The 24,172-nt window shown below is 48.3% G+C and overlaps 1 protein-coding gene and 1 long non-coding RNA gene across 3 annotated transcripts in view; one reads left to right on the top strand and one right to left on the bottom strand.

Moving 5' to 3' along the window:
- LOC113947069 overlaps positions 1–24,172 on the bottom strand; it is a 41,165-nt gene that overhangs the window by 11,718 nt on the left and 5,275 nt on the right. The window lies entirely within an intron of this gene.
- Positions 1–24,172, top strand: part of FAT2 (FAT atypical cadherin 2) — a 57,209-nt gene that overhangs the window by 637 nt on the left and 32,400 nt on the right. The window contains exons 2-5 of one of the 2 annotated variants that reach the window (XM_027643285.1): positions 11,392–14,677; positions 15,148–15,462; positions 22,385–22,446; positions 23,282–23,593. In XM_027643285.1, the coding sequence (XP_027499086.1) occupies positions 11,413–14,677; positions 15,148–15,462; positions 22,385–22,446; positions 23,282–23,593 (3,954 nt within the window). In that variant the 5' untranslated portion in view covers positions 11,392–11,412. Of the gene's footprint in view, positions 1–11,313; positions 14,678–15,147; positions 15,463–22,384; positions 22,447–23,281; positions 23,594–24,172 lie in introns of those variants that run through there. The other variant, XM_027643284.1, reaches the window with a different exon arrangement.

Raw genomic sequence — 24,172 nt, forward strand, 5'->3', positions numbered from 1 at the left:
GATGAGCTGGGGCAGGAGCACTGATGGCGTCCGGCTGTAGGCTCAGCTGTTGGCCATGCACAGCCTCACTTACCGGGGTGAGGCAATACTGCTCCAAGCTCTGTCCCCGCATTCCCCATTAAGCTGCTTCCAGTGTCACCTGGAATTGAGCTGTGTCTTGGGGATCCCTGAGTGTAGTCACAGTGCTGGCATTTCCCTGCATGCGCAGGTGAGAGCTCCTTGCCTACCCTTGTCCCTCTTAGGGGGGACAGGCAGCAGAGCTGGGGAGCTGAAGCCAGAGCCACCGGCCCCACTTCACGTGGGAGCGCCTGTAAACGTGTGTGTGTTTGTATCTTGTCACCTTTGTTCGCTATCAGGTGCCTTATGACAAAATAAGATGGAATCCCAGAGCAAGCCTAGTCTCAGTTCAGGGCACGGAGGAATTGTTTCCTATGTACATGTACAGCACTGAGAAGAGGTGGAAATACAGGGAGGGAGGCTTGGGCACTTGGAGCCAACAGTGCCCTTCCAAACTGCAGTTATCAGCTAATCAGCCTCCCGGGGAATTAAAGGCAGACTCGGTGGAGCACAGCACTCCAGAGGGGCAAAGATCAGCTGTTACACGACAGGGGTTGCTTCGGGGAAAACCCTTAAAAGAAGCTGTTGCTCCTTTGGGTTTGAGGCTGCAAAGGGCTGAGAGTTTCCAGGATGTATGGAAACTCAGCTTGTGTGGTGGCTGGAGCTGGGCAGGCTCTACTGGGCAAGCAGGGCTGTGGACAACAGGGCTTTGCCCAGGATCCAGACAGTAGGACTTGGACCTCTCTGCTTCCTCTGTTCCAGCACTCAGAGGGGCAAAGAGCGGGCAGGGGATGTGTAGGGAGCTGCCACAGCTCTCCAGGCTGTCAGCTAGACAGACCTGGGAGGTTATCAGAGCCTTGGGATGGAAAGCAAACAGTCTGTATGGGGCTCCTGAGGAAGGCTGGGCTGTCTCGGTATTCGGGACAGCAAAGTCACTGGGCTTGGTATTGTGTACCCTTATCATCTCCTAATATGCAGCACACCTCCCCTCACCGGGAACAGTTCAGGGACATCCACCTGTCTGATAAGGGGTTGGGGTTCCTGAGGGTCTGAGCAGGGTCTCTAACCCAGCCAGGGAGTTGAATCTCTCCTCCTCCCCATCTGCCTGTTGTGCTCTAACATGGTCCATAACGTTCCAAAAGTGAGCCCAACTGCCCTGCCTGCCGAGGGGAGAGCGCAGCAGGATCTGCCGTTCTCCCGAGCCTTTCCTTTAGCTACAGCTCACACCACGGATGTATTTCAGATCCCAGTGTTCTCAAACGGGTGCATCTCTCAGCCCTCCAAACAAACAAGCATCATTCATGTACGAAGGGAGAGTTCAAAGGAGGCATAACACCTGGAATCAAACATCTGTTAGAAACTAATGCATTTTGCATCCTGTGCTCCTGCCAACTGCTCCAAGGCAAGTCCTAGAGGATCGTTCCAGCTACCTCCATGCTGCAGCAATGGCATTCCCTGCTCCCTGCACCTCGCTTTGTTTTTTGCCACGTGTGGAGTATGTGAGTGCAGTTGCACCTTGAGCAGCAGTGGGCTTCCTTCTGTATCGTGGACAAACATAAGGGGATCAAATACCCCTTAGTTCTTTTTATTTTTTCTAAACTGGGTTGGCAACACTGATGCTCCGTTGTCTGTTAAAAAGGTGATTTGCTGAGCAAGCAATTTTACCTTTAACCACACTTTCTCCTTGGCAATGGGGCAGGTACTGGTTTATTAGCAAAGAAACTTTCTTCCCTAATTCTTGGAAGTAGGAGCTCTGGGGAGGAGCAGGGTGCAAGGGCTGCTTGGAAGGTTGTAGCTCAGAAACGAACAGCAAGCAGTAGAGTTGAAACAAACTAAAGGAAGAGGGCATACTGGAACCAATTGCCACAGGATATTGCAGAGGCCAAAAGTGTATTTGGCTTCAAACAAGGTTTTGATTCATTTGGGACGGATAGCTCCAGTGGAAGTTAGTAAATGCAACAGCCCAAGAACAACCATGTACTTGCATTGATGCTGAAAAGTGGGAGAAGGAGCAAGTTACACATGCCTTGTTTCTTATGCTCCCCCACTACGCAATCAAAACTGGCCATTTTGGGAGAGACAATACAGAGAGATGGCCAAGCATGGCTGTTTTGATGCTCTTACCTTGTGGGACTATTTTGGACTGACTAGGTTGCACCTTGGATAGATGCTGTGAGTCAGGCAGCCTGGTTATGCCATGAATAGATACTCCATATGGCTCAGGTTGACAGGGACATTGTGTGCCCAGCCTGGTTGTCACAGGTGCTCCAAGCAGTGTCCATGCACAGCTGCTGATTCCACAGAGGTGCTGCACTGGCAGGAGCTTTCAGAAATGTGTTTCCAGCAATGTCCAGAGCAGGAGGTATTGACTTGTACTGGGAGCATAATGAGCGCTGACAAGGACACATTGTGGCATTGAGACCAGCCTGGGCAAACATGCCTGTCCAGGGGGTTAATGTTTTCTCCAGTGAAACCCTAAGCTCCCTAGGTCAGGGGCTGGCCTTGCGTCAGCTTGTCTGACAGTGTGGACACACAGCACAGGAGGTGAGCTGCTGCTGTAGGCAGGTCTGAGAGCTGAAGGTTTTCTATCAGCTTGCAGGTATCTCTTTGCATTCAATAAATATCTGCTGCAGGGAATTTCTGTGGCACAGCTGCTGGCGTCCTGGACAGCCACCCTTTTACAAGGGAGGATCATTCCCCGATTGTCTCATTCATTCTCTGCGTCCTTACGGTGCCTCCAAACACAGGAAAGGGACGGGAGGGAGCAGTGCAAGGCAGACAGATGGCAACAGAGCGAGAGCGACTGCAGGCAGAGCTGAAAGCTGTTCTCCGTGCTCGCCTTCGGGCACCAGAAGGGAAAGACCAGCAGGGTGCTGGGCAGGGGAACGAGAAGATCGTGGTATCAGTGCAGGGACAGGTCTGTGGATGAATGAGGACTACCTGGTAGGAGAGAAAAGGTGAGAGGGGAGGCACGGTGGCCAGGGCTGTGCTGCAGGGCGGGCAGAAGCTGAGCAGTCTGTGTCCTGCTGGGTGCTGGGGCTCCTCACTTGCATCCAGCGGGGCACAAGGTCCCTCACACAGCTCTTCATGCCAAGATGCTCTCGGGCTCCTTCCCAACAAATTTTATGACTTGTAGGATGACATGCATGTTCCCCACAGGGAATCACAGAAAGGGCATCAGAGGACTACCAGCACTCAGGTGATGAGGCCAGTGTCCTCATTACAACCATCCAGGTTGAGTTAAGGTGAGGATGGGAACTCACACGGTCAGACAGCTCAGGGTCAGAGCCCTTTCAACACTGGACAGAGCTGCTTCTCTCTCCAGGCTGGGGTAAACTGAGCCCAGTTTGGATTCACAGCTCTGGTGGGAGTTGTGTGTTGGGGCCTCAGAAAAATCTCACAGGCTTTGCAGCACCTAAATAAACAGCTGTTTTGCGAGCAGCAGAATTCATGAAGCTTGGTTGCCTGGGGCGCTCCCTCTTGTGTGGATTCTCTGATGTCTAATAATCGGGTTGGGCTCACATTAGAGCCTTTTCTTCCAGCTGGGAGTCCTAATTTGGATTTCTCTCCTCTCTCTTGCTACTTTTCACAAGCTTGTGCAAACCTAACTCCTTTCAAGTCTTTACGTATCTGGTTAAATTCGGCTAAAACTGGCCAGTGGATCCAAAACTAGCAAGGAGGATTGACAATGTGGTCCCACAAACCAGCTTCTCTCAGCAGTCTGCAGACAGGGCAATGATTATCAGTGCAAGATAACTTGCATCCCAAGCGTAAGGAAAATGTGAAAGACTCGGTATGCAAGAAAGGGCCCAGGATTCCTTGTGGGCTCTCACATCCTGATGGTCATGGCACACCTGCTGGGCCAGCTAGTTTGCAGTGACCAACGTATGTGGTCCTTGGTGCTAACAACCTCTGTGGGAGCTGAATCACAGGGTGAGAGGTGCACAGTCCCAGCAGCAGCAGCAGCAGAGTTGGGGCACGCTCACGTGAATACCTGACACGCTCCAGCTGGCTCTCGTGCCAACATGTTTGGGCAGCTGCACTGTGATGCCCAACCCCAGGGCCCCTCACACCCTGCCTGTTGAGCAGCTCCTGCCAAGCCCCCTTCCCACTGGTACTACCCTGCTCCAGCCCCCAGGGCTGTTTCTCATCCCAGGCAGCCAGTAACCGTTCCCATGAGAGCCACCAGTGGGATCTGCTGTTTCCTCTGCATCTCTAGGCTGTCTTAGCAGCTGTCCTTGTCCATCCCTCAACACCTCCCTGCTTACCTGTGCAGTGGCAGCTTCTGGATCACAGGCAGGATTTACCCCATTGCTACTGAAGAGAGCGGAGGAAGGGGATTAGGAGTCATGTGTATGGATGCTTCCCCTGCCCTTGGCACAAGCAAGTCCACCTCCCTGATGTCACACTTTCCCTGGAACAGGAACCAGGAGCAAGGCAGTTGGCACTGCAAGGTTCCCTAGACACACCTCCACAGCTCTGGAGCTGCTCAACTAACTCTTGCTCTAGAGTGATGTTGCAATGCCAAGACAGATACAGATCACTGACCCTTACAACTCTACAGAGATTTCAAGCCTGTTCAAGTTCTCCTGTGTGTCTAACAGATGAGCTTACAACAATGACAGAGAAGCCTCAGCGAGGTGACGTATCTGAGCCAGGATTAGGTGTTGGCAGCGGTACGAAATCCATCTCTCCCTGGGTTCCTCACAGAGCAGTGGACAGAAGTGCAATTCACAGGTGGAAGAGAGGCAAGAGAAAGCCTTTGGGTTTGCATACAAGGTGATTCCTTGACTCATGGACAGAGGATAGCTTGGAGGCAAAGGCACATAGCACCTGTTTGCTCCGGTGAAGGGTCAAACAAGGGAGCAGGTAGAGCAGCAGGACACAGCCAAAGCCCCAGGGATGGGGAGATGGGTGAGATGTCTGAGGGGAAAGTGAGTGAGTGGCTGTCTGGAGGAGGCCACAGTAAGGTGTTATGGAGGGGCCTTTAGAGCCAGAATGCATCTGAGCATCCAACTTGTGAAATCTGGCAGAGTAACAAAGGTGGCAAAAGCATACAGGTGTATGGGAGAAGGTGGAGTTGGACATCAGAGTAACTGAAGCCTTCCCAACCACCCTTCCCATGTGGAAGGCCATTTCTCTCTCTCCTCTCCTGCTCAACCAATCCATGTCTTGTACCACTCAAGGGACAGCATCTCACCGTGCTCCCACTGTCAGCCCTGAATGGTGATCCTGACAGGACCCCTCAGTTCCACTGGCCACAGCACACCAGGCCCAGGGAAGGCGGTGCTGTCTCAAGAGCAAAGCATTTTTACCAACCCCTGCAGCAACACAGCCTGACTACAGAAAAAGGGTGTCTCAGCACCAGATCTACCAACCTGGGCCCTAGATTGGCCCACACAAGTCAGTGTCTCACAGGCTTCCTACAGGCTCCTTCGAGAGAGTTCTCTCTGTTCCTCCAACACCCCTTAGAGGCTGCCAGCCCAAGCTCCCCAGGGAGTCCAAGCTCTCCAGGTACCCAAACTCCTGCCTGACCCAGCTGGCAGATGATGGAAGGAAGATCTCTTTGGTGCTTTAGGACCTATTCTGCTCGGGGACGTGTGTGTGTGACCCCCTGACATGCTGAGCAGTCCAAGGAAGAGTCACTGCTCCCCATGCCAATATGAGACTCATTAATCCCACAGTTTTCCATGGCTTTGCAACCGGGAGGCCGTTGGTACAGCCCACCCCATCAGCACACAGCCACTATACCCCAGGAATGGAGCTGAACCATGAAATGATTACGGCGCAGGGTCTGGCACTGCTCCACAGCCACTCTCTGTCTGACAGGAGCAACATTTCATGGAACACTCCAAGCAAGGGCAGACCTTGGTTGTAAAAGCCACACACACCAGGTTCTACATGATCAGTCGCCTTGCTCCAGGCTGTCCAGCAACCTGGAAACAATTTCCAAGAGTCTATCCAAGCCATTCAGAGATTGGAAAGTCGAGATGGGGAAGGAACAGCCCAACTGTGCCTGGTTGGAATCTGCAAGTCCAGCAAAAAGCTGCACCCACACTAACAGAGCCCCCAAGCAGGCTGGTGCAAGCAGTTCTGCAAACATCAACCCTAAGAAAACCATCCACAGGCGCTGGAAAACCCCGAGATACACTGAGGAAGGAAACACCATAACTTCAGGGGCTCTTTTCATTAGTTTTCTGGCTTTGTGTAGTACCTCCAGGATGTATTTCTTCTGCCTCTCTGCAATACCAAGCAGAGACTGCACAACAGAATGCAGGAGCAGGATCTCCAAGGATGGGATGGTTTTGTTTGTTTGTTTCTTCAAAGTCTAAGGAAGCAGTTCAGAAAATTCCCATCTCCACAGGGAATTCAAACCTGCCAGGGCTGACTGTGAGTGGCCATCAGGAAACTCACCAAATGGAAAAGGATCCAATTCCCACCAGCATCGCTGTGGCAGAGGAGAGGGCAAACATTAACCCAGTAGCCCAGCCCCCATGCAGGGTGTACACGTGTTATTTCAGTACTGGGAAGCAAAATATCTCACAGACATGGCTCAACAAAGCATCCATTAAACTCTGTGAGTTTCTAACACTTGAAAACCCAGGGGTGGCTTTCTGGTTGATCCAATTTGGCAGGCAAGGGTATTGCCCCAACTGTAGCTGAACCCCTTCTGCTCAGCTACCACCCAGACCAGGAGAAGATAGTGTCTCGTCTCTTATTCACTTTCCCAAAGCCTTGTACCCACCATCTTATAGGATTTACTCCCTTTGCTCTCTGTCTCTATTCCCCAGTGACCACTGAAATTCAGACCCACCATTAAACTGCCCTATCACAGATTACTTGAACAACCAATCTCATCTCCTTTCCCTGAGCTGCAGGGTCTTGTAGGCTCTGACAAAGAGGTTGATGTGTTTGGGGATGGTTGAGACTGTTTCTTGTAGTGAGAAAAAGAGGGAGAGAAAATGGAGGGAGGTGGGGGAAGAAAGCAACGGAGAAAGGAAGAAAGAGAACCTGGGATACATGCTGGTAAAAGAGTAATAAGGGAACAGTTGTTCTTATTTTTCAATGAAAATAATGATTTTTCTTTAATCTTCTGATCTCAAAACTTTGGGCCAAGCCCCCACCACAGCTTGTGAGGAGAATGCTGCTCACAGTGCACTCAGTACTCGCTTTGTTTTGTGTTTGGGGTTTTTATTGTTTTTAAATGCTCCTCTTGAAGGGAATCAAAAGGTGGGGCTGGGGCCACACCTGTTTCCTGGCAGGCTGCAGCACTTTTCTGCAATATGGCCAACAAACACAGCAGCCCACACGTTGCAGGAGACCCCTACAGGACCCCCCAGAGGACCCCCCCCGGGCCATGCCCCAGCTGGCCAGAATAGCCTTGTCCTGCACCAGTCCCCCCAAATCACCTCTCTCCACAGCCTCCCCACGCACACACTTTGGATCTCAGCACAGTGTTTGTTCCTTCATTTCAAACCAACAGATTTGGGCATGTCTTTGACGGAGGATCACAATTTGGATGTTAAATTTAGACGCGCGCTTATGCTCTGATTAGAGATACACCGACTGTTTACTCGCTTTGTGGGGAGTTTGCATCTACAGAGCTGAGGGCGAAGCCCCTCCAGGCTCTCTGATCCTCGCCTGGTGATTAGGAAAGGAGGTTGAATCACCACATAATGATGCTCTGGTATTTCCCTCAGTCGGGAGTGTGCCTTACCTTCCGCACTCCATCCCACCGATGATCTTTCTCCAACACATCTGCCTGCCCATGTGCAGCCAGCTCCAGGAGGGCATCTGTGCCCAGGGGAGCCATGAAAGAGAGAAGTGGAGAGCTCTCAGGAGCAGAAATAACTGATGCCATCAGATGAGAGACCAGAGGCTGGTGAGAGTGTTCAAGTGTTATAGGCTTGCTGCTGATTTGGCAACCCTGAAGTGGGTATGACCCTTTGCCATGGGTGCCATGGATCGTGCACTAATTATTGTCAGCACAGGGTCGGGGGTAGCACAGCTCAGAAAAACAGGAGAAATGGTTCTCTTAAGTCTATACAAAAAAATCTGTTGCAGGCAGGTGACTTCACCCGGTTTCAGCGTGGAGATCCTTGAACTCCATTGCAAGGACCCTTGAGCTTGGCAGCGGTGCCCCTCCTTGGTAGCCACCTGCAACTGGGGTTTTAAGGGCTCTTAAATTGATGTTTTTGCTGTTTTGACACTATATACAGCTTTCCCACCCACAGAGCAAAAGTCATAGAAACCCACCTCATTTCTACTCGTCCGTTACTGTCACCTTCCAGGGTCAGTCCCAACAGGGCTTTCCTGGAGCTGAGCCAAAGCAGCAGTTAACCAGATTTCCCCTCTGTTCACCGTTCAGAGCACTGTCCCCCGTTTTTCTGTTGAGCTTCTCCACGGCCTTTGAAACAAGGCCTCCAGTGCACTGTTGCTTCCCCGAGTAGCCTACTACAGGTTAGAAGTAGTAGGTGATGGTTTCCAGGCCCAGGGTGGGAGGTTGTGAGCTGTCCAGGAAGCCCCAGGACACTCACCTGGAGTAGGTCAGCTCTTGAAGGACACTGGTGACTGCAACCCTCTTCATCTCATTCTTTTGTCAAAGGATAAAATAAGAGGCAACAAACATGGGCTTGTGTGGAACTGCTCAAACAGTGGTAGGATTTCCCAGCAATATTGACTGGTATAGAAATTGTCCAACCAGATGCACGTGGAATATGAAAGGTGGTGAAATACCACATCTCAGAGCACATGCAGGTGCTGTCAGGGGACATGACAGACTCTCTGTGCTATTGTTCAGGCTTTGAGCATGGTCCTGACACAAAGAGAAACTCTTAGCCTTCCAAAGCTGATGGTGATGCCTCCTAAACAATTCTCCCTAAGTTTTATCCGTGCCTTTCAAAGTTTCAGATCATTTCCAGAGGAAATGAGGCTTCTGCCTCATGCCCCAGATGCGTAGTCACTCTCTATCCCTCATAATAACTGCTGAAGCCATTGATTGCTTTCAGCCCAGCTTGTAATTGAGAGCAAAGCTCTCAGAAATATGAGGTCACAACAGGTTTTGCAAAATAATTACCTGGACAGAGGAGTAAAACCCTGCTAATACCCCCACAGAGGGAAAAACAGCAATGTAAGTGCAGCCCTTCTTAGATCTTAGGAAATACACAGGCGAGAGTGAGTTTAAGTACATTCCAGGAGAGATTCAGAAGAAAGTTTGCATCTTGTTAAACGCCAGAAAACCCACTCCTTGCTCAAGGTTATCCTCCCATATTGAATTGCTGGTGCCCAAGAAGGCATGTGCTCTAGCTCCAGCTTTTATTGTGGTTGTGGAGTTCATAACGTCTCTGCTTTGTGGGTTCTCTGATGTCTTACAAGAGATGAGTTCACATTGCCGTTTCAGTACAATTCAATTAAAAAGTCAATTAGCCCAGATACAAAGCAATCAGGTTCATTAAGTCTGTTGTTCATGGAATATCACTGTTTTTTGTTGCTGTTTTATTCTGCTGTTCTTATTCCACACTGAATTGCCTGTGACTTATCCTGCTCCACAGCCCTCACAGACACGCGCGCACGCAGCATTCCTACATCTTCTTCCCAAGTTCAGCAGTTGAAAATGTTGGAAGGGAGCAGCTCTAGGCAAGTTCCTACATGCTGTAGAACTCTGAAGCGCTGTTAAGTAACAAGCAACAAGCAGAGCTTTTAAGAACATGGTTTTCAGCTTCTCAGAAGGAACCACATGCCTTTCTGGGTCACCTATCCCTGCCCTCCAAGATTTTCTTTCATTTGCTGTGCATTTGGGATTATGTTGTATTTCCTAGAAGTGTGAAATGATGTCATAAAAGAAAATGAGCCTGAATTTTGTGAAAACCGAATTGTGTTGATTTTTCTACAAATACTGGTAGTTTCACTTCAGCTTCAGACCATTTGTTTCAAAAAGGAGTGACCACAGCAGGGAGAATTCTGGATGGTTGGCATCAGTGTATGAAGGAGAAAAGGATTTGGAGGAAGTATGACATTTACAGCTTGGTATTTATCGGTAATTAGATATCTTGGTAAGAGAATATGACACACATTGTTAGTTGGACTCTGACAATTTGTTCCTAACATTCAACTTGACTTATAAATTGAACTAGTTCTGGCTCTTAAAGAGATGAGTCTTGAAAAAGTGTCTGGAAAAACAAGTCTTCCCTGTTTAAATTAGGAATGTGCCAAATGACTGGCAGGTACTTGATATATAATTTAAATTTAAAACAGGAAGAAACAGTTCTAGATAAAGATCTCCTAGGGATATCTAGGGGAAATATATGCACCTATATTTAGCTTATCCCTGGTTTCAACCCCTGAGTGCACACACAGCAGCACGCACTTAGCTTTTGAAAAGAACAGGCCTTGATCCTTTAACAAGCTCCGCAAAGCTCACTAATGGAGTTACATCCCTGTTAATCACATGTGTGCTCCCCTGTTCCTTCTTTGATACACCTTGCTCACAGAGATAAATCATGGAGCCGCAGATGCTCGGGAGTTGTTAGAGAAGGAAGTTGATGGCGGGTGGTCATGGATGGCAGATCCTCCACAGGAATCCTGACCCTGGGGCTTTGCCAAGAGAAGGGAGGAACCAGGGAGATTACTCAGTGGCTGAGGGTGACATGGTCAAAGTGTCTTGCTGGAAACCTGCACACAGAGGAGGCAACAGGGTCAGACCTGTGAATTAGAAGAGCTTTGTGGTAACTGAGACATGACTAGAACCTGAGCTAAAGCTGTTGAAAAGGCCACGTTGTGGAGCTGCCCATTCAGAAGGAACTCGTACAACAGAGCAGGGCATCACTGTTGGGGAAGGACAACAGAGTCCATAGCACAGGGAGAGAAAATCAGTTTGTATATTGACTCTTGAAAAGACTTTGCAAGAACTTGTGTGGAGAGAGAAGTTTAGATGGAGAAGGGAGGATGGAGTAACAAAAGAAGAGCGAGTTTGGACTGGAGGTGGAGAGTTCAAATATGCTATTTGAGTAGAGAGAAGGCAGAATGAAGGGAGGGTGAGATTGTTCCCAGAATAGGAAATCAGCCTGATCAGAGAATCTTACATGACTTTTTACATTTTGCCCTCTACAAGGACAGAAACTGAAGCAGAGAAAGTGAACAGATCTGAGCCAGCATGGGGATGTGGGAGGACAGGTCTCTCACTGGGACAGAGGGGAGGAAGAGCTGAGATAACAACCACATCAACAAAGGCTGAGGTAGAGAGAGCAGGGAGGTGAGGCTGAGCCCATGGGGGCTTTTTCTCTAACATACTGATCTTAATGAAAATAACCAATGTTCTTCCTTTGGCACCTACAGGACTCAAAGAGGCACCACACCATGGAAGTCACTATCAGGAGGCACTTCCTGAGTTTTGCTGTTTTCCTGATGCACTGTGTGGTCCACAGGGTGAGCTGTGAGAAGGGCAGCACTTCCCCTCTGCACTTCACCCACTTCTTCTACAATGCCACCATCTATGAGAACTCAGCCCCCAAGACCTACGTGGAGAGCTACGTCAAAATGGGTATTTACAAGAGAGACCCTGAGTGGGACATCAGGTACAGAATAGCCTCTGGAGACAACACTGGTCTGTTTAAAACAGAGGAGCACGTGATCGGGGATTTCTGCTTCTTGAGAATAAGAACCAGGAGCAGCAACACAGCACTTTTAAACCGTGAGGTCAAAGACAGTTACATGCTAATAATCAAGGCCACAGAGAGCACCTTTGCCTATGAAGCTTGGGCCAAAGTCTTGATCCACATTCTGGACAGAAATGACTTGAAACCTCTCTTTTCACCCCCCTCCTACAAAGTGTCCGTCAGAGAAGACACTCCTCTAAAAACAGTGGTCAGCACACTCAGTGCCACTGATGCTGATGCTGGCCAGAATGCTGAGTTCTACTACTCCCTAAATACCAAGTCCAACCTATTCACCGTCCACCCCACCACAGGGGCAGTTATGATCACAGGTAGGCTGAACAGCACCCATCGAGGCAGGCACCACCTGCAGGTTTTGGCTGTGGACAGAATGAGAAAGATCATGGAGGGGAATGGCTTTGGGAACTTGGCCAGTCTCACGATCCAGGTGGAGCCATCTACCAGGAAACCGCCCTCTATCTCTTCAGTGAAGGTGACATCGCCTGACTCAGATGACGACTTTGTCTATGCAACTCTGTCTGTAGAAAGTGGTGACTCAGAAGCAGGGATTGATTCAGTTGACCTTGTGGATGGAGATCCAGGAAGACATTTCAAAACCATCAAATCCTACGTTGGGAGCACTGAGTTCATCATTGTGTCAAACAAAGAGATCAACTGGCTACTTTACCCGTTTGGTTTCAACCTCAGTCTGCAAGCCAAGGACAAGGGCAAGCCACCGCTGTTCTCTCCTGTTAGAGAGGTCCACATACCTCCCTCCAAGTATGTTTCTGCCAGGTTTGAGAAAGAAGTGTACCGGGTCCAGCTCAGTGAATTTTCCCCAGCTGGAAGCCAAGTTGTTATGGTGAAGGTCACACCAGTCTTCCCAAATCTTAAATATATTTTGAGACCCACTTCTGACAGCACAAGCTTTAAAATCAATCCTCACACCGGACTGATAACTACAGTCAGAGCAATGGACTTCCATGAGCAGTCTCATTTTGAACTTGAAGTTACAGCCATTAACAGTCACACATCCACGACTGTTGTCATTGACATCACTGACTGCAACAATCACGCTCCAAGTTTTACTCAGTCTTCGTACCGCGGGGCCTTTGATGAAAATGTTCCTCCTGGTACCAGTGTCTTAACAGTAAGGGCTACAGATGAAGATGAAGGAGACAATGGCTTTGTCACCTACAGCATAGCCAACCAGAAATCAGTTCCCTTTGTCATTGACCCCTATTCTGGCATCATTTCCACCTCCAAGTCGATGGACTATGAATTGATGCAGAGGTGGTATCACCTGCGGGTGTGGGCATCAGATTGGGGCTCACCCTTCCGCCATGAAACAGAAGTGTATGTGTCCCTCATGCTGAGCAATGTCAATGACAATGCTCCTGTGTTTGAGAAGGCAGGCTGCAGTGGCACCATCCCACGGGACTTTCCTGTTGGGAACCCTGTGGCCACGGTGTCTGCAATCGACAGTGATGAGCTGCAGCATATCAAATATGAAATCAAGTCTGGCAACGAGTTACAGCATTTTGAACTGAATCCCGTCTCTGGAGTAATATCCCTTAGAATATCTCTGCGAGATCTTCCTTCTGAACAGCCACTTTTCTACTCTTTGAAAATAACTGCAACAGATGGAGAGAACTATGCTTTGCCAACATCTGTAAACATCACTGTGGTCGGCCAAGGTCTCCCTGTCAAAATGCAGTGTGAGGAAACAGGAGTCTTGAAACAACTGACAGAAACTATCATACACTCCATCGAGTCTCAGTCTCAAGGCCATGGGCAGGATGATGAAACATCTCTGAACTTGCACCTTATAAACCATAATGCTCCTAAGTTTGATGACAGCTTTCCACGATCTATCGATATCATAGAGACCGTTCCCATCAACTCAACTATTGCTGACCTTTCAGCTATTGATCCTGACACTGGTTTTAATGGAAAACTGGTCTATGTGATCTCAGATGGAAATGATGACAGTTGCTTTACCATTGACGTGGAACTGGGTCTCCTTCAAGTCCTTTCTCCTCTAGATCATGAACGAACCAGCTTCTACATTCTTAACATTACTGTGTACGACCTTGGTACACCACAAAAATCATCTTGGAAACTCTTGGCTGTGAATGTGTTGGATACCAATGATAACACTCCTAAATTCCCACAAGGTGCCTACTGGGTGGCAATACCAGAACATGTAGCAACAGGGACAACAATAGCTCAACTGAAAGCAGAAGATGCTGATACAGATGACAATGGGAGAGTAAAATATTCTCTCCTAACCCCCACTGACAAGTTTGCCATTAACAGTGTCACTGGAGAAGTGATGGTTACAGGTGCTCTGGATAGAGAATTGTGGCCCTCCTATGTGCTGAAAATAGAAGCAAGAGACCAGCCCAAAACAGGCTACCAGCTGTTCTCCATTACAGACCTGGTTGTGACTCTGGAGGATGTAAATGACAACACCCCACAGTGCCTCCCAGCCCTCAACAGTGTGATGGTCCCAGAGGATCTACCCATGGGAACCGTCCTCCTGTTCCTGGAGGCTTTTGACCCAGATGCTGGTTCTGGGGGTGAAGTGAGGTACAGCCTCGTTAATGATGAGGACATGATGTTTCATGTGGATAAGCTGACCGGGGCACTCCGGTTGGAGAAGGAGCTGGACTATGAGAAGAAGGACTCTTACAATCTAACCGTGCAGGTCAGTGACGGCGGGAAGCCCTTCTCCCGCTCTTCCCTCTGCCACCTGGAAGTGAACATCATTGATGTCAACGAGAACTTGCACCCACCACGCTTTGCCTCCTTTGTCTTCAAAGGCTGGGTGCAGGAGAACAGCCCTAAGGGCACATCAGTGATGATGGTCACAGCCAAGGATATTGACAAGGGGAAGGATGGAGAGGTTCAATATTTCCTCCGAGAAGGCACTGGCATGTCCGTCTTCCGCATTGAAAAGGACACAGGTAATGACATCTTAATTGAATAGTGTTTTTTAATAGTGTAGTTTAAAGGATTAAATTACACACTGTGTTTGGCCTGACTTTTTGACCCGATAGGACATTTCTGTATTCTCTCTGTTTGCACAGTTCCATTCATTCGAGCCTTTCTTGCTTGTGCAGGGGTATACTAAGTGTATCCCTGTATGTAGGTAGGAGCAGGCGGGGTTTGTCTCCTTAAAATAATGGAAAATCAATATCTGTCTTCCCCCAAAATTCCAAACTCTTCCCTTTCGCTTGTGTAACGAAAATTAACCCTCAGCACAAGCAAGCCCTCACCTTCCACACAATCTCACAGCCATACAAGGTTGGTGCCAGAGTTTGTGTCTGCAGCAAAGACCAGGAAGCAGACTAGAGACACAGACTGTTTTGGCATTAGGGACTGAGTGGTCTGAGTTCCTTAAATCCCTCAGAAGCACTCTCTGTCATTCTCCTAGGCACCATACGGACCATAGGATCACTTGACCGAGAAGGAACATCTCACTACTGGCTGACAGTGCTTGCTCTTGACCTGGGAACAATTCCTCTCTCTTCCGTGACTGAAATTTATATTGAAGTCACTGATACCAATGACAATCCACCTCAGATGTCCAGACCTGTCTTCTATGCCTCTGTGATGGAGAATTCCCCACCAAACACATCTGTCCTTCAGCTTGATGCCTTCGATCCAGACTCTAGCTCAGAGGGAAAACTGACTTTTCACATCCTAACTGGAAATCCTCAAGGACTTTTTGCCATTAACCTCATTACAGGTAAGACTGACCCAATTCAGCATTTGTTTTTGAGGCTTCCAAGTGCCCAGAGGATGTTACATATTCAATATAAACAACCCACACAGCTGCCTTTGTCACACCTTCCTCCTGCAGCAAAAGTCCCAGTCTCCAAATACACTGTGTGGGGAGTCTGAGGATTGAAACTCTCCACCTGAGGGCTGCTATTTGCATCCAGATGGCTCTTAGAATGACACAAATGTGCTACTTTCAAAGCCCTAAACAGAATCAAGCAGTTGCTTTTAATCTTCCCCCTTGTAAACAACTGCCCTGTTGCACAGCCTGAGCCAGGAAACACCCTTCTGGAGGTGACTATCTGCTCCTGAGACAGACCCAGGCAGGTTTAACAAAAATGAATCCCACTGCACTTAAAGGCTCCACCCATTCTCCGGAACTATTAATGTAGTAAGTGTAGTAAGCCTCTCCTGCCATCTTCCTAGTCCGTATCTTTCATCTCAGGATTATTTACCAGATCTTTCAGAGCCATCAAAAACCCGCTGATGTTTTGTGTAAACAGCTTCCTCAAACTATCCCAGCAGAGCTGACATTGGGCCAGTCTGGCAAGGAAAGCTGTGCCGAGCCTTCCACACCATCAGCTCCTGGGAGAAGAGGGAAGGGAAAGCACAGAGCCTGGGTATGGGAGAGGATTAATTGCACGACTTTGATCTCCTGCAGATGATAAAAGCAGTTCACCTACTGCAGCGGGATAGAAGCCTGCTCTCAGATGAGAAAGGAGTTGGATGTGTTGAAAAAGGGTAGAGTGGCGCTCAGTTATGTGTTACCAGTGGTGTAGTGGCTCTCTGGCAATGCTCTGCAGCTGGCTAGGAGGGGTGTGGAAGAAAGAAATTGTGATTCTGAAATGCTGAGATCCTTTTGTTGCAAGAAACTCATAGGATGTCTTTACATGGCACCATATAGATACACCTGGAGCTGTCAGCTAACTGTGAGCACTGCTACCCTCAGCTGTAGCTATCTCCAGTGTCAGAAGCTTTTTAGCCGGGTCATGGCATTATTCTGCATCCAGCTTTCTCACATAATCCAAACAGCCATGCACAGCCCCAGGACAGCTTGCACAACACAGGGTTCTGTGGAGAGGTGCCTTCAGAAGCCCTGTTTTGTAAAACCACTGCCTTTTTGGTGGGATGTGAGCCAGGAACAGCTATCAGGACACCATGCTGGCTCCCCTTATCGGCTGAGCTCTGGCTTACACTCCTGCACCCTGCAGGAAATTCAGCTTTCTCTGTACTGCAGGCAAAGCTTCCACAGTGGTTTGAGTGCAGCCCTGCAAAGTCATGCTGTCATGTTCGATGGCAAAATGAGTGACACTGGCAAAAACCGAATGTTTGCTAATGAAATACCTCACCTCTAAGCCAACCCTTTAATTCCCATCTTAGACAAAAAAAGCCCTCTCAGGTATGAGTCATCTCTTCTTCATCTCTCTCTAGACTCAGGTGATTTGCATGAGAAGAGTGATAGGTTTGTCAGTTCTGTAAGAAACCCATCTCTTGGACAGTTGCTGGAGGTTTCTTTAAACCCTGAGCTTGGAGGTTGTTTAAGGACTTACTTCCAAGCCTGATGAGGATTCAGTTATCCATCATTTTACTTGCATGTCACCCAAAAGAACAAATAATTACCTGTGAACATTCACATCAACTGAGCAGTTTATATCCTTGCTTACAATATCTAAGGAGAAATAATCTGCTGCTACTGCCAGAAAGAATATTTCAGCCCCTTCAGGGCTGTAGGCAGCTTATAGGAAACCCAGTGGTATTTTCATTCTGCAGACAAGGGCAGGCTAGTCGTGCCATTAAGTAGAATAAAACTATAATTTTTGGTCTCAGCCTAACAGTGCAGCACTGAAGATGAACTGCTGGTCTTCTAGTGCCTGGTCATCCACATCAGTGCAGGGTTGTATTCAAAAAAGGGTTGTCCCAGTGCAGTGCAAATCGAATGAGTTACATTTGAATGGAAGAGAGAACACATGGCAAGTATCTGAGCACTACAGTGCTACTTGACCACTGATGTTTATTATGGATTTTTAGTTAGGACATGTTCCTTGGTTTTCAAATGCAATAAATGCATCTCTTCTTTCACTACCCAGGGGAAATGATCACAAAAAGACCCAGAAACATTTGAGTTCTTGAATGCCAGAGTATGTATGATCCAGATTGCCAATACTCATTCCAAGATCAATCCCAGATTCTATGACAGCAAAAGAGTTTGAGCAGGTAGAGCTGCTTATCTGCAATGAACCTGAATCTCTGTCACTTTTTTAAATTATAAACGTTGAAGTTTCAGGGGGAAACAGCAGTCTTCTGTTCTTAGTCACATGATTTGAGCAAGGAACAGGATAACCTGACTGTGTTAGGAGTTCCTCCAGCTCCCAGATCAGAAGGGAGGCTCCTACATAGAATCACAGAATGGTTTGTGTTGGAAGGGACCATTAAGTTCCAAACCCCTGCCATGAGCAGGAGACAGTGATTGAGAACTCTGCTTTTTTCCTCTCCCACATTGTCACCAAAGGACAAATTAATCACTTTGGCACTGAATAAGACAGCACAAGAGGGCCAGAGGTCAATCTGGGTCTCTCCTAGACAGGGCACTCCTGGCAGGAGCCCCTTGGCAGACAGAGAGAAGGAGGAGGTGTGTTCTCATCCCATGTGCTAATAGGCATTAAGGTCCTAATGTACTGCTACAACAGGCATGTCTTCAGCCAGAGTAACCCTGCAGAATAGCCCTAGATGATTATTCAGGGCACAGTGCCACAGTGTTGCAAGTAAACTAATTCTGCTCCTGGAGCACTTGCTCTCTGTGTGATCCAGTATCTCTGCACGGGGGAGGGTTGGCCAGTGGAGACATGACCAGTGAGGCCCCTTGACTTCTCCTCCTGAGGCCTTGCAGGGAGACAGGAATGGCTGTGATAACTGTCCCTCAGCAGCTCTTGGCTCCTTCAGCATCCCCAAACTACCACAGAGCTCTAAGCTCTTCCAGCCCTCAGTTCCCTAAAGAGGGTGGAGAAAAAGAGGGAAAATAAAGGAGAAGAGGGAACAAAACTGTGCACTGAGATGAAAGCTTTCTGCCATGGGCAATGGAATCTCTCCAGCCCAGCCTGGCAGCTGTTGAGGAGCAGTGTTTGTGGGAGACAGAGATAGTACATGGAGAGATGGGCAGATAGCAGGGTTTGGGGTATTCTTTTGCTGGAAAGATTTTCAGCTTGTTTTGCAGTCCCTGATGTGAAGAGGATTTGAGTCCAAACAGGACAGAGAAGAACTGAGAGGCTGTGGCAGGAAGAGTAAGGTTGGAGCCATTCATCCTGCTGAAAGGCTATTTGGAGAATCCTTTTACTTTGGACTGTCTCCAGTTCTTATCTAATGCTTGTTCTTCTAGTGTTTCTCCTGCTCTGTCACTGTCCATGGGCTTCCCCAGGATGCCTGTGGTTCCCTGTATTTCTCTACATGGAAGGACATCCTGCTCTTTAGGTCTGAGGGATGGTTGCACTGCTGCACCCCAAATCAACGTACCACAGGCTCCAGCTGAGCATGGAGTATTGCACAGCAGGTCAGATCAAGAGGGGAGGTGGTAGGAGGAGGAGAAAAGAAGGTCAAATGGAAGCAGGAGTGAGACGAGAAAGAGGATTTCAGGAGAACAACCTCTTCTCAGGCTCTTTTGAAAGCCCTAATGCCTGCAAACCTGATTCTGGCTATTTTAACTATCTTAGATTTTCCCCCCTGCAGCAAGGGCAGGGGGCCAGCAACCTCCACCCCAGCCCTGCTCTTGCCAGCAGAAGTTATTATTATTTTTTGTTCCCTGACAACAATGCGCTGGTAATTTTGCCGCTCCTGTTCCAACATGACGAGCTTTCCTCTCTCCCCTTTCCAGGCAGCAAGCGGGAGAATTGCAGACAATCCTTTCCCATTGCTGTGTGTAGACAGGCAGCTGGAGCAGAGTTTGTGCCTGCCTATACACGGGAAACAGAAGGGACTGTTTCTGGTCCTTTATGTGGATGCAGAGCTTGGCTAATTGGCCAAGTGCAATTAAGACCTTTGACAGTTTTGTTCAGTCTCTGTAAGACTCAGCAGAAACCTTCAGGGCCTCATGCAAGAACACAAGTAAGGGACACCCACTCTGTCACAAGTCCCATGGGACAGGCTGGCTGGGGTTTTCCAGCAGGGCAGGGTGCTGATAACTCACACACATGCACATGCTCATGCAAAACACTCATTAAAACTAAACGTGCACTTCCATGTCCTTGTAGGGGACAGCAGAAAGAACCAAGGAACTGTTTCCCCAGGCCACAAAAGCTGATGGCTCTTCCCCTTTAATAACAGCTTCCACTTCCATTTTAGCCCTCTGGCCTCACAGGGTGTATAACCAAGTAGCAACAAATAAAAGCAAGCGTTAATTCCAGCGGGCTTCTCTCAAGGACCACGTCCAACCTCTGTCTCAGTGGCCATGGGAACACTGCTGGCAGTTTGTGCATCTGGGCATTGCACAGCACCATGACTCCAAACAGGAATTAGAGTGATTAACTCACAAGAGCTTTGGGATCTCAAGGCACAGTGGTAACTGGCTCCGGAGGGGGAAAGTGGTTGGGTAGGGTAAGGGACAGAGGGAGTTTGCCTGGGGTCAGGAGGAGAAGCCAACTTGTGGCTCAGGAGATGTGAAGCTAAACCAAAAAATTCCATCTAGTGAGACTCCCAGCTGGGATACAATACAGGTATGTGATAGAGAGCAGAGTCAGGTCTTACTCCGCAGGAGATCTGAGCATCTTCAGTGGTACAGACAGTCAGGAGAGTCATTAAATTCCAGTTCATCTGCCTTCGCTACAGTCCTCCTTCTCTAGCTCTAGAAAGCTCAGCTACGATCCTGTTTTCTTTCAGGGTTTTCCATTAGTTCATGAAAGAATTTCAGGGTGTGGCCAGGCAAATCCAAATAGTCACTTCAGAGTGGTTAAATTCCCCTCCATCAGCTGGCATGCGGTAATCCAGTGCAAACATGGTGTTAGTCTGCTGCAGCTGGATTTTGCAATCTGATAAACTAGAAATATTCCCTGTGTGCACACAGGTGTCAGGTGGCTCCGTTGTCAATATCTGTGTGTTCTCTGGGCTTGTTAGGCCAAAACTGTGAAGCCTCCCATGAGGTAGCTGGAGTTTTAGGCTTTGCTCCCCCACCCCAGCCAACCTATTGGCAGTGAGGACAGGAGCATCAGAGATCCCAGTGAACCGCTGCTGCAATTCCTTCTTCAGGCCCCCATTTCCATGAGTTCTGCTGCTAATGGAGCCCTACAGCCTCTCAAAAACCTGGGAGAGGTTCAAAAGCTTCTTAGCCAGTGGGTTCTTAGACCACTTCTGAGTCCTTCACCTGCCAAGGTGTTGAAAGGATGATTAGGAGAAGAAAAAAACCCCTATGACATATAAGCAAACAGAGTTTTTCAAGCCATCTTGTTATAATCCATTAAGGAGTGTTGATTTATGATTGTAAAGGCATCAAGTAAATGTTTAGCACAGTGGCTTGTGCCAAATGTGAATAATCCTGGAGAACAAGTGGAAACCGTGAACAGCAGTCTTCTTCCAAGCAGCTGCTCCCTCCTTCAGCTGCCTGGTGTTTCCTGCAGCCATTTGAAATTTTCTCCTGCCTGTCATGCTCAAACAGACAGAACCCAAAGTATGCTACAGCTGAAAACAGTACTACTGATTAAAACTTGCTGGCTTTGGGCCAGAAATAAGAGTGGAGGTGGGTTCATGCAGCTCAGATTTACAAGCCTTTCAGGACGCACAAGTGCATGTACTCACACCACTGCACGTGCACACTGCCTCCCATGCAGAGCATTTCCCAGGGTAGCATGAGCCTGTGTCACTGCCTGCAGTGGTCACAAATATTCACCCTGCCTTTCATTTCTGTGAGGAAGAAGAACTTCCCTTCGTGAGGAATAAACACCACGGTAAGAGAGACCACTGGGAGCAGGAGATGTGGAGAATGGACAAAAACACTCACAGATGTCAGACTTGGTGACTGTCAGAAAGTCATACATTACGTGTGCAATTTCCATTGTTGGTAAAGCAGTTGTGAAAATGGTCTAGAGCTGCTTTTCCCCAAAGGTGAAGAGTCAAGCACTCAATAAGGACGATTATCAAACAAGACATGAAAACAGAAGCCTCAGCTCCATCCTTTCCATACTTGCATCTATTCAGCTTAGTCATTGACAGGCCAAAACCAGTCAATTACAATGATTTTGTTTCAACTCTAGTTTATTATAGCCACAGTTCCTCCCTCCTACATCCATCCTATTCCCTGTGGTTAAACTACTGTGTATTTTTCAGAAATCCCTCAAATATTGCAGTTGTTAGAGGATTCATCCTGTCTCTCAGCAAGGCTTAAATAATACACCAACATTATTATTGACTGTGTACCTTATATTTAGCCTGAATGCATTTGTTCTGTCAGTGGAATAGAGGGTATTTCCCAAGGCTGAAGACAAACTTTTGTCAAAACACTGTAAATTAAAAAGAGCAAGGTTCAGCACAGGGAAAATAGGAGTCGAGACTTGTTAAGAGTCCAGACTTGTGCCAGCACATGCAGAATGTTTCTTACTTAGAGGCATAAGAAAAGTTTTGTTTTCATGGTCTTGCTGCCTTTCTCACCTAATGCCTTGCCAACCCTCAACTGATGCAGGCATTTGGTAGGTGTTCCCCCTCCTCCATGGTCTCTGTGATCAGAGAGCAAGAGCAACACCTGCACAAAGGAAGGGGACAGCTTTACCTCTGGGGGTCTTTCTCCTCTGATCACAGAGGGAACCTGAAACGGGGCAGGTGGGCAGGCTGATTTTGGGCACTCAGGGATCTGATCAGCCTTGGCTTTTCTTGCATGCTGAGTCTTGGAGCTCAAAGGGTTTCTTTCTTGGCAGGTTTGATTTCTACAACTTCACGGCAGCTGGATCGAGAATACAAGGCTGAACATATCCTAGAGGTGGGTAATGATGATTGTAATTAGCTTTATTTACCTACAAGTGTATTAAGTCCTCAAAGAGCTTTCCTTGCAAGTTGGAGCACAGAGAAAGAATCTCATCCCATCAGCTCCCAACTGCTGGGAAACTTAATTAAATGGTGTGTGTTGCCCTAAGAGACAGCTGCAGGAGTACTGTGGGGTTTATTATTTACTTGCTAAAGACTGGAGCAAAAGTCCTATTCTGGAAGCTGTGGGAATGCAGGAAGAGGACTGGAACTGTCCTCTAGCAGGATGGATAGTAAGTTATGGGGGAAAAAGCAAGCCAGAGAAATCCACCCTCATTTATCTCATTGTATGAGACATTGCTGTGCAGCTTTGGTCACTGGCCTCCATCCTCAGCTGCTCTATTTGTGTTCCCATTAGAAGAATCTGGAGGTGTTTCAGTCTGTCAGGGTGATGGAGGATAATACATTTCTCTCTGCAATACAACATACTGGGAGTGTGCACAGGCACAGCAGAGTGAGGATGGGTGATAACTTGCCAAGCCATGGCAATACAAACATTTTCAGCTTTGCAATCCCTAATGACCAACCCGATCCACTGCCTGGAGCAGCTGCAGGCAGGAGCCCTGCAAACTTATCTGCCTGTGCCTGGACAAGTGGCTTCCTGCACAGTGCCAGCTACAGCCACCAGGTTTCACCCTGCAGAGAGGAGCAAAGCCTCTGAAAATGTTGGGGTACAAATGCAGATCCACACAAAACCCCTAGCTGAGTTATTACCCATCAGAATGAAGGCTGGATCATGTCCTAGGTCACATCAGGGAGCTCTGTCACCTACTCCCTTTGCTTACTGACAGGTGGCTGTTTCTGACAATGGAGAGCCAGCCCTGAAGTCCACCAGCAGAGTCGTGATACAAGTCCTGGATGCCAACGACAGTCCTCCCAGTTTCCCCCACAAGCTCTTCATGGTGCAGCTCCCTGAGAGAGAGGCCTCAGAGACACCATTGCCAGTCTACAGGCTGATTGCTTCGGACCGTGACCAGGGCCAGAACAGCCAGATCACCTACACCATCGAGGAGGAAGAGGAGGGGATATTCACCATCAACCCCACAACCGGCACAGTCTTCTCCAGGAAAGCTTTTCCTGCCTCTGAATACAACATACTCACGGTGAGAGGGGAGGGAAACTGAGAGAGATGGTGGGACGAGATGGGTGGAGAGGGGAAGAGAGAAAAGGGTGCAGAAACAGAAGATATAAAAGAGCAAAAGAGAGAGAGAAAATGCAGCAGTGGGAAGAGAGCTTGAATGAGGCAAATGGGTTGCAGGGAGAGAAACTGGAAGGGAATGATGGGAAATGCAGAAGGTAGGAAGCTATTAAAAATGGTAAATAAATTTAAAATTCACTGTACAATTAGAGTCCAACTCTCAGAGATGAATCCATGATCCCATATGGATGTGGACCCAAACCTAAACATTCTTTGGGTTTCGTCATGTCTCTGACAGTCTGATCAGGCCATGGGGCTTGAAGGTTAAAAGCTCTCCCACAGAGTACAGGTCCTTGCAACAAGGCTTGTCATCCAGGTCTCTGCTGTGCATAGAGCTTGGCAGATTTACTTGATGGTCGAGAGGAATTTGGTTTGCATGGCTCTACCTTGGAAGCAGCCAGGGCACAGACCACTGGCTCAGGAATTGTTTTGTGGGATTTTGGGTGCACTCGGACCTGAAACTCCTGGTGGGTGGGAGAAGAAG

Source organism: Corapipo altera, unplaced genomic scaffold (genome assembly GCF_003945725.1).
Source record: "Corapipo altera isolate COAL_440 unplaced genomic scaffold, ASM394572v1 75, whole genome shotgun sequence".
In the NCBI taxonomy this organism is placed as follows: Eukaryota; Metazoa; Chordata; class Aves; order Passeriformes; family Pipridae; genus Corapipo; species Corapipo altera.